General features: G+C 41.0%; 2 protein-coding genes across 3 annotated transcripts in view; one reads left to right on the top strand and one right to left on the bottom strand.

Moving 5' to 3' along the window:
• Positions 1-4,900, top strand: part of aifm2 (AIF family member 2) — a 5,649-nt gene extending 749 nt beyond the window's left edge. For both annotated transcript variants that reach the window (XM_070841158.1, XM_070841159.1), the window contains 8 exons: positions 409-585; positions 1,105-1,220; positions 1,311-1,430; positions 1,988-2,080; positions 2,797-2,905; positions 3,003-3,155; positions 3,960-4,160; positions 4,336-4,900. In XM_070841158.1, coding sequence (XP_070697259.1) covers positions 411-585; positions 1,105-1,220; positions 1,311-1,430; positions 1,988-2,080; positions 2,797-2,905; positions 3,003-3,155; positions 3,960-4,160; positions 4,336-4,487 — 1,119 coding nt within the window. In that variant the 5' untranslated portion in view covers positions 409-410 and the 3' untranslated portion in view covers positions 4,488-4,900. The remainder of the gene's footprint in view (positions 1-408; positions 586-1,104; positions 1,221-1,310; positions 1,431-1,987; positions 2,081-2,796; positions 2,906-3,002; positions 3,156-3,959; positions 4,161-4,335) is intronic.
• Positions 4,901-5,966: 1,066 nt separating this feature from the next.
• Positions 5,967-10,419, bottom strand: LOC139210772 (very long chain fatty acid elongase 6-like). The gene is made up of 4 exons (XM_070840922.1): positions 10,259-10,419; positions 8,397-8,528; positions 7,706-7,857; positions 5,967-6,785 (listed from the first exon to the last, which is right to left on the bottom strand). Exons 1-4 carry the CDS (start codon positions 10,345-10,347, stop codon positions 6,352-6,354), a joined length of 807 nt encoding a protein of 268 aa, XP_070697023.1. The 5' UTR covers positions 10,348-10,419; the 3' UTR covers positions 5,967-6,351.
• Positions 10,420-12,588: the final 2,169 nt, after the last annotated feature.

The following is a 12,588-nucleotide window of genomic DNA, read 5'->3' as shown; positions in this document are numbered from 1 at the left end:
AAGGGGGCGTGCAAACATGGCGTGCAACATTAGGACAGCTAATGCTAAAACCGTAGGAGTCACCATGTTCAACAAGACAAAGTTTGAGTCTTACGTCACTACGTACATGTGTACTCCGAAAGAAATCCGATAAATGGACTGAGACATGTAAACCAGGGTTTTTCAATTATCGCATTTCTGAAGTGCATGTAAACGCGTCAGATCCGATTATTACAATTATCTGATTACTCCCAGTTATCTGATTTTTATGGTCATGTAAACGGGCTCATTGACTCACCTCCAGTCAGGGGAGGAACAGCAGCAGGTCCCCAATAAGGTCAACATGACATGTTGTGAATAGATTTACGTCTGTGCAAGATCCCCCTAAGTGACAGAAACAAGTGTTTGTGTTTCTATGTGTCTTTGCAGCTATGGGGGGTCAGGCCTCGGCAGTAGAGGGCGTCCATGTTGTGGTTGTTGGTGGTGGATTCGGGGGCATCGCGGCAGCTCAGCAACTAAAATCTCAAGGCCTCAGTTTCACTCTGATCGACATGAGAGACGCATTCCATCACAATGTGGCGGCACTCAGAGCATCCGTGCAGCCCGGTAGGACCATCTGGGTTACTTCACATTCATTTATATGTATTATATATTTGTTTTGTTTTATTGTAGTTTTTTAAAATGTATTTTCAATTTATATTATTAGTTTTACTTTTATTTCAATGATAATTTATTTTTTAAAAACTATTTTTAAATTTTGTTTTAAACTTTTATTTTCATTGTAAATTTGTTTATTATTTATTCATTGTTTATCGATATCATTTCAAAGTAGTATTCAAAGTTTTGTTTAATTTGTTTATAAATATTAATATCAATACTAATTTTAATGCAAATATATTTTCTTGAGTAGTATTTCTTGTTTGTCTTTATGTTTTTAATTTTGATTCTATATGACATGACGTTTTTTTATAGATCTACTTTCAGTTTTATTATTGTCACTATTGCATACACATTTTACAAAGTAAAACAAAGCTCAGTCAGCACAGTCTGATACCAACAACAGCACAATGTGTGTACAGTGTGTGTTGTGATGTCCCTGACCTCTGACCTCATGTTTCCCCGCAGGCTTTGCTCGGAGGACCTTCATTCCATACGCCGACACGTTTGGAGACAGTTTTGTTCAGGGTCGAGTGGAGCAAGTTGACACCAACAGACAGACAGTCATCCTGGAGGGAGGGAGGGTGAGGAGACGTGATGTGGATGGGTGGAGGTTACCAGTTCGTAATTAATCTGGAGATCCATTTCAGTCCAGTTTGTCCCTTATGCTTTAGGAGATCCTGTACTCCCACCTCATCCTGTGCACAGGGACTGATGGAGCATTTCCTGGGAAGTATAACACTGTGGCGTCGTATCAGACAGCCATCCAGGCGTACGATGACTTTGCCACGCAGGTACAATGATGGCACGAGTAATTAGGCTACATCCACACAAACACATTTTGATTTTAAAACACTTTTACTACGTCTATACCCAGCGTCCACATTACTCTGCCGATTTCAAACCCCTAAAACAGAGACTTGAGAATGCTGCTGAGCTCGTTTTAGGTAGAAAACTCTGAGATTGTGCTTTAGGCTAAGCCCACAAGTACAATGCCGTCCAAACATGCATGTTTTAAAAAGAAGTCCCTGTCCATTTGAAAACGTAAAGAGTGCCACCAAGAGCCTAAATCAATAGTAACGTCCTCTCAGTCTGCACGCAACATTTCTGACCACACTGACTCATGACAGTTGTTACCCATCAGTCTGAGGGCGGCTCACTCAGAGACAACAGTGAAAATTAAACGTAAAAAAGTGCAGCTTGTATAATATTTGACTTTTAATTGAGAAACGTGTGTACTGACCTTGTTTTTGTTTCAAAGTGCTGTTTTAAAACAAAAACATGTAAGTGTGGATGTAGATGGAGAGGTCTGCGGAGAGACACTTTATCAACCCTGTGTGTGTGTGTTCAGGTCCAGACTGCAGACTCGGTGCTGGTTGTTGGAGGAGGGTCAACCGGTGTGGAAATGGCTGCTGAGATCAAGACGGAGTATCCCGAGAAAAAGGTGACGACAGACTGAACTCTGATCAGATCTAAGCGTCTCTCTGACCTCTAACTAATATCAGTAGTAGTCCTAACTAGTAACTAAAGCTGTCGGACATAGCATGCATCGGCTCTTAGTCTGGTTATCTGGTTTTTGGCATCAGCACCTCTGAATTACATAAAAGCACACGTTCCTGTCAGGTTATTTTCTCTTTGAACTGTTTTTCCAATAAATGTCCTATAACACAATATACATGGTATGGATATATGCTATATTTTTAAACAATATTTTATTGGATTTTGTATTAATTTCATAGATACAGATGTTATTTATCACTGAAGCTATCAGGATGAGATATAGAAGTCATTGTAGCCTCATTCTCAGTCTTTAGAGTTCTTTAAAGGGTAACTCTGCTGTTTTTAAACCTGGTCACTGTTTGTACTATCTCTGTAGGGATCATTTCCATAATGTTGTCAGACACTTAGAGTAACAATTTGAGCCTGTCAGTGGAAAAACAAGCACTTTAAGTGGACGTACTTTGATCAGGTACAGTTGCCCCAAAGGATTACATTGCAGCCTGTTTGGGGGCTGCTCACTGAGGTGATCTACTGGACCAATTCCAACACTTTTTGAACCTACCTGTCATTTACACACCAGAATATGTACAAATAGAGCCCAGGGTTAATAATACTGCACTTCTCTTGTAAAGTTTATTCCAGTGTGCTCCTCCTGTTCAGGTGGTTCTGATCCACTCCAGAATTGGGCTGGCTGACCCAGCGCTGCTGCCCAGCGTCAGACAGGAGGCCAAACAGGTTCTGCTGGAAAAAGGAGTGGAGCTGCTGCTGGGTATGAATATCTGGGTTAAACCTGTGGACAGGTGTTTGGTTGGACCAGGTTCTGTCAGGTTTTTTAAAAACATTTTTAAACCTGCTGTGTGTTCCAGGTCAGAAGGTGCCCAACCTGTCAGAGCTGCAGCTGAATGTGACCCGGAAGAACACAGTGGTCACCACAGATAAAGGAACCACTCTGACCACAGACCTGATCATCTGCTGCATCGGCCTCAAGGTCAACTCTGCAGCCTACGCCTCCAGCTTCTGTGAGTATCTGTATTATGTATTATGATCTGCTCTCCTCTAAATGGGACCATAATTTACTAAATGAACATCATGCTGTGTTGAAGAAGACTGTAATCTAGCGACTGAGACCGTTAACTCGTTAGGAAAATGTTTACTGTGGTAATAAGGGCCACTGTGGTCACATTGATGACGTCTATACAAAAAGTCAATAGCTTGTTTGCTAATGATGTGATGTCCCTGCAAATGGAGGGCAGGATGTGATTTTCTACATTGGAAGCCCTGTTACGAACCCTGAAAATGCTTCTGGTTTGCATTGTTTAGAGTTTCTCAAACTGAACATTTAGAGAAACTAGTAGCTTTTATGGAGTACCAAAAGTTATTGTGTATATGCAGGGAAAAAACGCAAGAAAAATGCAGGCAAAATGGCTTGTGAACCTTATAATGCTTGTGTGTGCAGTGACCCCTTCATCAAAAGTAACAACTTATGTGGCTGAGTTGAAGAAGCTTACTGCTCACTTAATTAATTAATTAAGGCAGTGGGAGATGCATGTAGAGACAACCAACATAAGCCTAGCTTCTTAGCCTTAGCTAGCTCAGTAGCGTAGCTCTAAATGGGCGTGTCTCAGCAGCCAGACCTGATTCGGCCTGTCTCAGCTCCACCTCCTTGCTCATTTTTGGAATAGCCGCGAGTAGGCGGAGTAAGGCACTGCTAAGATGGCAGTTTGAAGAGCAATGTATTCTGGGTACACAACCTCAACTCTGGAGGTCAAAGGTCAAATTTGTAAATGGATGGGTGACTGATCAGAGGTCTGTTCGGCTGACAGCTGGCTGCCTGGCTGATGACGGAGCTCTGAAGGTGAACGCACACCTGCAGGTTGAAGGTTTCTCCAATGTCTTCGCTGTGGGCGACTGCGCCAACGTCAATGAGCCCAAGATGGCATACCATGCTGGGCTGCATGCCGCTGTTGCTGTTACCAACATCACCAACAGTTTAAATGATAAGGAGCTGACCTCATATCGCACAGGTACACACACACCTGCCATAGTGTGCAGGCACACACACACACACGCACACACACACACCTGTCACCTAATACAGGTACACCCACACGTGTCATCATGCACAGGTACACACCTCTACCTGTTTTTCTGGTTGACTGATAGTGGTCCTGCTTGCCTGTCTGTGTTGTGCGTTGCTAGGTAACATCACCATGTTGCTGGCGATGGGCCACAATGATGGCGTGGGACAGTTTAACGGGTGGAAGTTGCCTCGTTGCCTCGTCACTTTTGGGAAGAGTCGAGATCTGCTGCTGTGGAAAAGCTGGAGGGAGATGGAGCAAAAACAACCCTGACACACATACACATACCTCTGTACTTGTGAGGACCTTCACTGGTTACATTTACATGGACAATAATCAGGTTACTGTTCAGGTGACATGAAGCAGGTCAAACATCAGATTTCTCTCCCCGTTTGTGACCTCAGACTTTATAGGAACATTGAAGGCTCTCTGTATAACTTCCAGAAAATCCTTGTTATTAGTGACTCCAGTGGCCACTAAGAGAAATGCAGTCAGCATCCTGTGGCTCGCACCATACAGGTAAGCATCCTGTTTATCAGCCAAAATCTCATAACACAAGACTGAACGTGACTGACCGCCATCATGTTTCATTTTATTTGTAGTTGAGTTGAAAATGGTCTTTCACTTTGGCAACATGTCTGATGAAGAAAGAATGTTTTAATATAGTTATTAAAGTGAGAATTAAAATTAAGTGCCTAAAAACGCTCCCAAGTGTTTGATTGTCCAGTACTCACTTACAGCTTTCGGTCCCATTAAAAGAATCTTAGTTTAAAAAATATACATTAATGTCCACGAGACTTAATTTACATCCACTTATCTGCTTATTTTAGTGGAGTCACAGCTTGAAAAACTCTTCAAATGAAAACAAATCTCAAATTTATAAAACAGCTTCTTTATTCTTTTTTCATACAAATGAAATGACACAATTTCATCAACAGTAGAATCATAAAAGAAGTTCATGTGTTCATACAGAAAATCAGTCTGTCATTATCCATCTGCTTTGACTCAAACAGATTCTCCTTTAAAATTCAGACAGAAACTTTCAGTCACACTTGACAATAAATCATGTTTGTGAGGACGTATTAGTCAAACAAAAGTCCAACCTTCTCTGGTGCAAATAAAGAAAAGTACAAAACCATAAATATTCCATGTGATTGATATTAATAATGTGATAATAATACGACATTTAGTGGCAGTGAAACAACACAAGTGTTTGGAAACTTTTCCGGCCACCGATCGGCTGCCATCATGTGTCAATTAAATACCAATAAATCAATAAATGGGTTAGTGAGATCTAGGAAACCTTCTCTGCCCCCCCGATTAACTCCTCACAGACATGAATGGTTTCACCTTGACAATGACTGTGTCAAGGTGAAACCAGTTAGACCAGTATGAGCAGGGTGGGAGTGGCTGGATTCATCAGCCTGCTGAACGTGACGGGACGGGAAGAAACCTCCAGACTGACGAGGGGGAACATGAGGAATGCCTCTGTATTATATTCATTATTAATAATGCACCGCTCTTATCGACTCCACACGTTTCTGAACTGCTCCTTCAGGCTCATGCGGTGACTACGTTTTAACACGAATTTGTTGTCGGACTAAAAATATGAACATTTCCAAACTAAAACCTGTGTCAAAGAGGTTGAGAATCAGCTGATTCATTATATAGCAAAGACCCAATTTATTTAATCATTTTGACAGTCACCGTCATTTCTGGGACACAAAACCTCCTTCAAAACTTTATCCTCCCTCAAAGTTTCAGTTGAAGGACGATAAAAATCTGAACTGAACAGAGAAGAAATCATTGACGCACATCATCTGTGTCAGATCTAAAATTTCTTAATTTCCTTAAAATTAATGTCCTGGGTAGAGAGAGGTAATTTAGGATGTAGAAAAAGCTCCTGTTTCAGCTGTGTTATTGGTGCTGAAGCATGAGTCACTAGCCTAGTGCAAGTCGCTGCATCACAAGATTTTCCTCCCTGAACAAAAATTGTTTGAGAAAAACACTAAATTCTTGTGATTTCAGATTCTTCAGGTATATAAAACATTTAAGTCTCTGGTTTGGAATGTCAGCAGCTTCAGTATCAGTCTTCAGAAACTCTCCCATGATGCTACCGTCAAGCCTCGGACTGTCTCTACTCTGTCTTGTGGGTCTTTGTGTCACTATCATGGCGGCGGAGGTACGTCTGGTAGAAGAAGTTGGAGAAGAGCAGCAGGTAGCTGAGATACATGAGCGCAGCCCAGGTGATGTTGTCGAGGCGGGACGGGCAGTCCCCATGCTGCATCCAGTGGTACACCAGCCCACTCACCACCAGCCCCATGCCCATCTGACTGATCTGAGCGGTGGTGATAAGCACGGCGAAGGGCCGCGGTACGCGTAGGCCGGCTGCGCGCGCTGCGTAGTAGCTGTACATTAATGCATGCACAGTGTAGTTCATGGTCATGAACCAGCCGCCGCCGGCCACCATGTCTTTGTAGGAGTACCAGGAGTAGAGCAGCACAGTGATGTGGTGGTACCAGTGCAGGAAGAGCAGCTTCTGTTTCCTCAGCACGATGAACGCCGTGTCGCCTGGGAGACACAAACCAGGGATGAAGGCAGTCAATCAACAGGAAATTCAGAGAAAGCAGTCAGTCAATCAGCTGTCAGGGTTTCTGATGTGTCAGCTTCTTTCTCCTTTTTCTATCTTAGAATCTTCTGTTTTTGTATTTACAGAGTGATTTCTGCTGAATTAACCTGAACACTAAATCATCACGAAGGAGGATTTATTTCATGACTGTAGGATTATTACTGTGATATTTTTGAACAGGGGCAATTGTGTCTAAATGACAGGTAGGTACAAAAAGTGTTGGAATTGGTCCATTAGATCACCTCAGCCAGCAGCTGCCAAACAGGTTGCAATAGCTGCAATGTAATCCTTTGGAGCAACTACACCTGATCAAAGTAGGTCCACTAAAAGTTTGTTATTGCCACTAACGGGCTGAAATTGTTATTCTAAGTTATTCTAAATGTGTTCTAAGTGTCAACGTTATGGAAAGGATCCCTACAGAGACAGGCCTGTGAGATACTACTGATTTAACCTCAAACAGCCGTTATATCGCCCTCTTCAAAGATACCAGACTCCTTTTACAAAACAGTAGTTTTACCTCACACAACCACTGCCTGAATCAGTTTGTTATTGTGCGTTGTTATTGTGTATTTGGCGTTTTAAAGGATTAGTTCAGATCCAACACAATATTTGTAGAACACACAATATAACAAACTGATCAAGGCAGCAGTAGACCAGCAACTAATGTGTTCAGCGAGATAAAATTACCAAACAGTGGAGTCTGGTGCGATTGAAAGGAGCGATAGAACACCATTTACCAGTCATTTAGAAACCAAAATATATGAAAATTTAAGAATTTAAGTTAGCTGCTCCCAATAAACTAGCTAATGAATAGGCAATAAAACACATTCAGGTGAATTGGACCATGGTTCCATGAACTGACCGAGCTCTGGAGCTTTGCTCAAGACGAAGGCGTACGCCCAGAACTTGCTGACGGGCCCGTTGTAGAAGCTCTGGTCACAGATGGACTGTCTGAAGCCGCTGCTGCTCAGGACGTGAAACATGTAGGAACCCGTTCGTACTGCACCGATGATGCTGCTCAACAAAACCACAGAAGAAGAAGGTCCATCAGACAACTGAAACAGATTACCTGGAAGTATTGGCCATGATACAGACCAATATGTATGACTCCAGATCTCTCTTCAAAGTAAAAAATGTCACTTTTAAAAAGGGCTGCAGCAAACAGAGGAGCATTTTGGTAGACGTGTGGGGTGTTTAGGGCCATATTTCAGGTTGTCTACATTGGTGGCAGCTCTGGATTGTTCTCAGGAGAGTGACAGGTGACAGCAAACACTCCTGAGCTGCAATTATCTTGGAAATCACACAGCACCAACAAAATGCACTGCTGTTGCTACCATGGAGTCTCCTTGGTAACGACTTTGGTCAGAGTGGACATTAAAATGTCTGGTGGTCCTACAGCGCGGAGCCTCTTCCTCCACAGAAGAAGAGAGTTACTCAGTGCTTAAAAAAATACCTTTAAATAAAAATTGTGAGTTTGAATAAAACTTGAACCAAACAGCAGGAGCTGGTGAGGATGAACACGTGATGTCACAGACAGACAGATGTGTTGTTACCTGAAGAGAGCGAGGCTGAGTGACCAGAGGATGAGCGGCCGCCGCAGGTTCATTTTGGGTCGAGGCTTCATGTAGTGCTGACCTCCAAACACCAGGGCAGCGTACAGAGCGCAGAACAGAAAAGACTTACTCCTGCAGGAAAACACACACATGAAGAAAACACTACACAGCTGCTCAACATGTAAAAACTAACTAGATATTCGCTTCGAGTTCTGTGACAAACAATTTCCAGTATTTTATTTTCCAACTAGAAGCTAATACTGAAATTCTGATATTAAGTGATTCAATTTGAAAAGTTGTTAATGTTGAAACACTAATGATAAATTCTCGTACTAAAAGTATTAAAATAATTAGTTAATACTAATAAAATACGGTGGTTAAAAATGAATGCTGATGTTAAAACTGTACTTTAACTTTGGGAAATGGGCATTTTACAATTTATCAGGAGATTAATCTGCAGATTAGATGATTACAAATATTTTTTGGCAATTCAAATATGAAGTGCTGTGGAAAATGTCACATCATGCTAACAAGTGAACAAATTGGATTAAATTCACCACATTTATTGACTTAAATGTCATGTGAAACTCCTTGTAAGCCTCTCCAGATTTAAACTAAATTGAGTTTTAAGTTTTTCCTTGATGCTGTTATGTCTGTCATGTTGTCATACCTGAAGGTTGAGCACTTTGTCACACTGTTTAACAGCAGCAAACAAAACTGCATTGTCCTGTTGAGCAGGACCTGACTTTGAACACCTGAGGCAGGTGAGCTCTGCTTTACCTGAGAGTCACAGTCAGCTGTTAAATCACAACACACTCATTTCTCTGCCTGTGGTTTATGAGTGTTCACAATTTTGCTTTAGTGATATGAAATACTTTACTAGTACTTTTAAATTATAATTCTGGTTTATTATTATTTTTTATAATTACACTTGCCTTTTTTATAACGTGGTGGAGAAATACTATATTAATCTTTCTTTTAAAAAAGAAATAAAAACAGTGTCACCATAAAGTCTGGAGGCGAATTTATGGAGTTTTCCATCAGCAGATCACATATTTCAGTTTCCAGCACATATTTTAGTATGCCATCACTTTCCAGCTCAACTGGAATAACCAGAACAATCAAATTCAGCAGCATACCGCAAATACACAGCAAAGTGTAACATTGCTCTGCGGGGACTCTTACATAAACCTCTGGCTCACTTTCTCACATTCCTTTTAGCTCGTTGTGATGCCAAGAATACCTAACTTTGATGTGTTATCTGTTTGCCCCGAATTAGTGTTTCACCAAATCCCCTTCGCGAGTTATTGATTTTAAGTTTTCCATCTTATTTCTAAATTACTTGCACTTCAAACACCAGAAGTTTATATTTTTTTATTATTTTTTTAAGTACCGTCAGTTCTAGCGTTCGGCATAGATAAAACATAAAAGAAGACATTTCATCTGAACAAATCTAGAGGATATTTGAGTTGATCATCACTGTGTTATTTGCCTCCCTTGATGCCCTCAGGTCATTTTTTCAGTATCGATCAAACTGGTTACGGTGAATGAACGCTGAATTGGGTGCCGCTTGATGGACTGGAAGTTTACCGAAACAAAGACTGGACCTCAGCCACCCCAAAAACCGCTTTCATACATATTCTAAACAATACCTTCTTCCAACGATAGTTAAATAATTTAAAAAGTGCTAGATTTTTAAACCCAATTCGGAACATAGGGTCTCCATTGAGAAGACGTCAGTTTAGCGGAATATTTCGACCACTTTCGGACAGTTTGAGTTTAAACCCTCTGAACACATAGTTGAGTCCCATGAAAGCTCACTAAGGTTTGAATCACACAGTAACAGGAGTTTGTTCGCTCACCAGTTCGCCTGCATCCACTGAATCGCTCCTCTCTCGTCAAAGCGCCGCTCGAAGCTGAACTCAGACAGCGTCTCGTTCCCCAGCAGCATGTTTCTGCTTCTTATCACTCAGATTTAAAAGATGAGAAAGTGAACAGAGAGGACAGCTGACTGTGTTTCCTGTCTCTCCTCCTGCGCCCTGTCTGTCTCTCTGTCTGTCCTCCCACCTGTTTCCGTCCTAATTAAAGCCCATCAGCAGGAGGCGGGGCTTCGAGGGCTCACCTGTTGGCTGTTTTTACCTGTTTACTTAAATCACTGACGTATACTGACGTCATGTCCTCCTTGAAACATTTTGTACCTGTACTGCTCCATAGACGACAAACGATTAGAATAACACTTGGTAATAGTAAATAAATAATAATAATTATAAACTAGATGAATTATTATTATTAGCTGAAAATGCTTTAAAACAAAGAAACGACATGCACTGAGTGTGTCACATGAAATAAACATAAACCATATCAAAAACACAAGTATAGCTTAACATTAGATGAAATGTAAACCCATGAATTCTTGTAGACAAAATAATGTTTATTTTTTCATGCTTGTCGCTGATCTTTTATTCTGTCTTGACCTTTTCAAGACAGAAGATAGATTAAATAATCTGTGAAGGAAAAACCCCTTTTCAAATCAGCTGCTCACAATCTATATATTCATACACAATACACACACATGCACGCTTAATGTTAAAGGAGCATTCTGAAGTGTTAAGATTAACATGATGACAGTACTTCTGCCCTCTAGAGGTGTGAAATGATGCATTGCAGCTTCTTTTTAACCCTGGGTCCCATTTGTACATATTCTGGTGTCTAAATCACTGGTGGGTACAAAAAGTGATGGAATTGGTCCAGTAGATCACCTCAGCCAGCAGCCAGCAAACGGGCTGCCATGGCTGTAACATCATCCTTTGGGACAACTGCACCTGATACCACAGAGAGGTGAGAATACTGCAGTACTTTTACTGATACTGTGACTACATGAAACTGAGAATATTTGTGGACTTTTACTTTTGATGAGTGAGTGTATGTGGGCTGGCGACCAGTCCATGGTGTACCCCGCCTCTCGCCCGAAGTCAGCTGGGATAGTCTCCAGCTCCCCCAGCTCCCCCCGAAAATGGATGGATGGATACTTCATGTTAGAGGTTGCTGCCCTCTGCTGTTCACAATGTGAACTTACATCTTACATACAAAACACACACACACACACACACCTTTCACGGTTTCATTTATTTCAATGTAACCAGACAAATAAAGAAGGCATCAGTATGGAAGTGCAATCCTGCCATCAAAATCAGTCAATAAATGAACGTTAAAAAGATATAGTAAAACCTTAACCCTAAGAATAGAACAAGTGGAGAAAATCTGATGAAAAAAAAACAATGGTTGTCAGTGTGGACAGGTAATCAAAGGTGTATGACAGAATACTGTGAGAATGTATACTAATTTAGAAATAAGAAAATTTCACATTATGAGTTAGTCATATTTCAAAATGGCTTGTTGTAATGTGAGCTCAAGGTCAATTGACTAATATTCGACACGTATTAATAAAAGGGCAGTTAATAACTTGATGATGAAGATGCAAGTTCTGTTTTACAAGAAAATGTCATAATATTTAAAGGTACAATTGGAATTTTATGAGAAAATATAATATTTCATACACAAAACTGTAATTTTTTTGTCTGACAAAATGATTTTCAACTCAAGGTTGATTCTATATTTAATGGAACGTTCAACCAGAAAGAAATAAAAAAAATAAACGACTTTCCTTTTGAAGAACTTTATTTAAAATTATGCCAACAATCAAGACAAAATCGTACTATTTTGATTGAGGTGATAATCTTCTGATTTTATTTGAAAAATGATTACTTTATGACTGAAGTGACAGATACTGTATGCGAAACCGGTCGGCCAGGTGTGACGTTTCCTTACGTTGCTGTTACGTCACCTAAACGATGCGGAAGTTGAAGTCACCGTGGAGAACGTAAACTAATGTCAGCCCACCGCCTCAAAAATAAAGCAAAAAGCATCAGAAGAGAAAGTAAAAAGCGAAGAATAGACGGAGTTAGCTCCAAACACGGCGGACAGTTTATCTCCAGCTGCACTTTCCTCGCTGCCGGCATGTAACGTAACTTAGCTAGCCGTTAACGTCACTCTCTTGGTTCACCGTTATTGAGCTGCTTTCTCCGTGGCTGTCGGTTTGCTTGTTACCGACAACGCTATCGTTTAATGGACCCGCCTGGTGACTCAGACTCCACGTCGGTGCTGCTGTAGTATTTCAGGGGTTGCTAGAAAG

Source organism: Pempheris klunzingeri, chromosome 12 (genome assembly GCF_042242105.1).
Source record: "Pempheris klunzingeri isolate RE-2024b chromosome 12, fPemKlu1.hap1, whole genome shotgun sequence".
NCBI classification, from domain to species: Eukaryota; Metazoa; Chordata; class Actinopteri; order Acropomatiformes; family Pempheridae; genus Pempheris; species Pempheris klunzingeri.
This window is presented reverse-complemented; position numbering and strand designations above follow the sequence as displayed.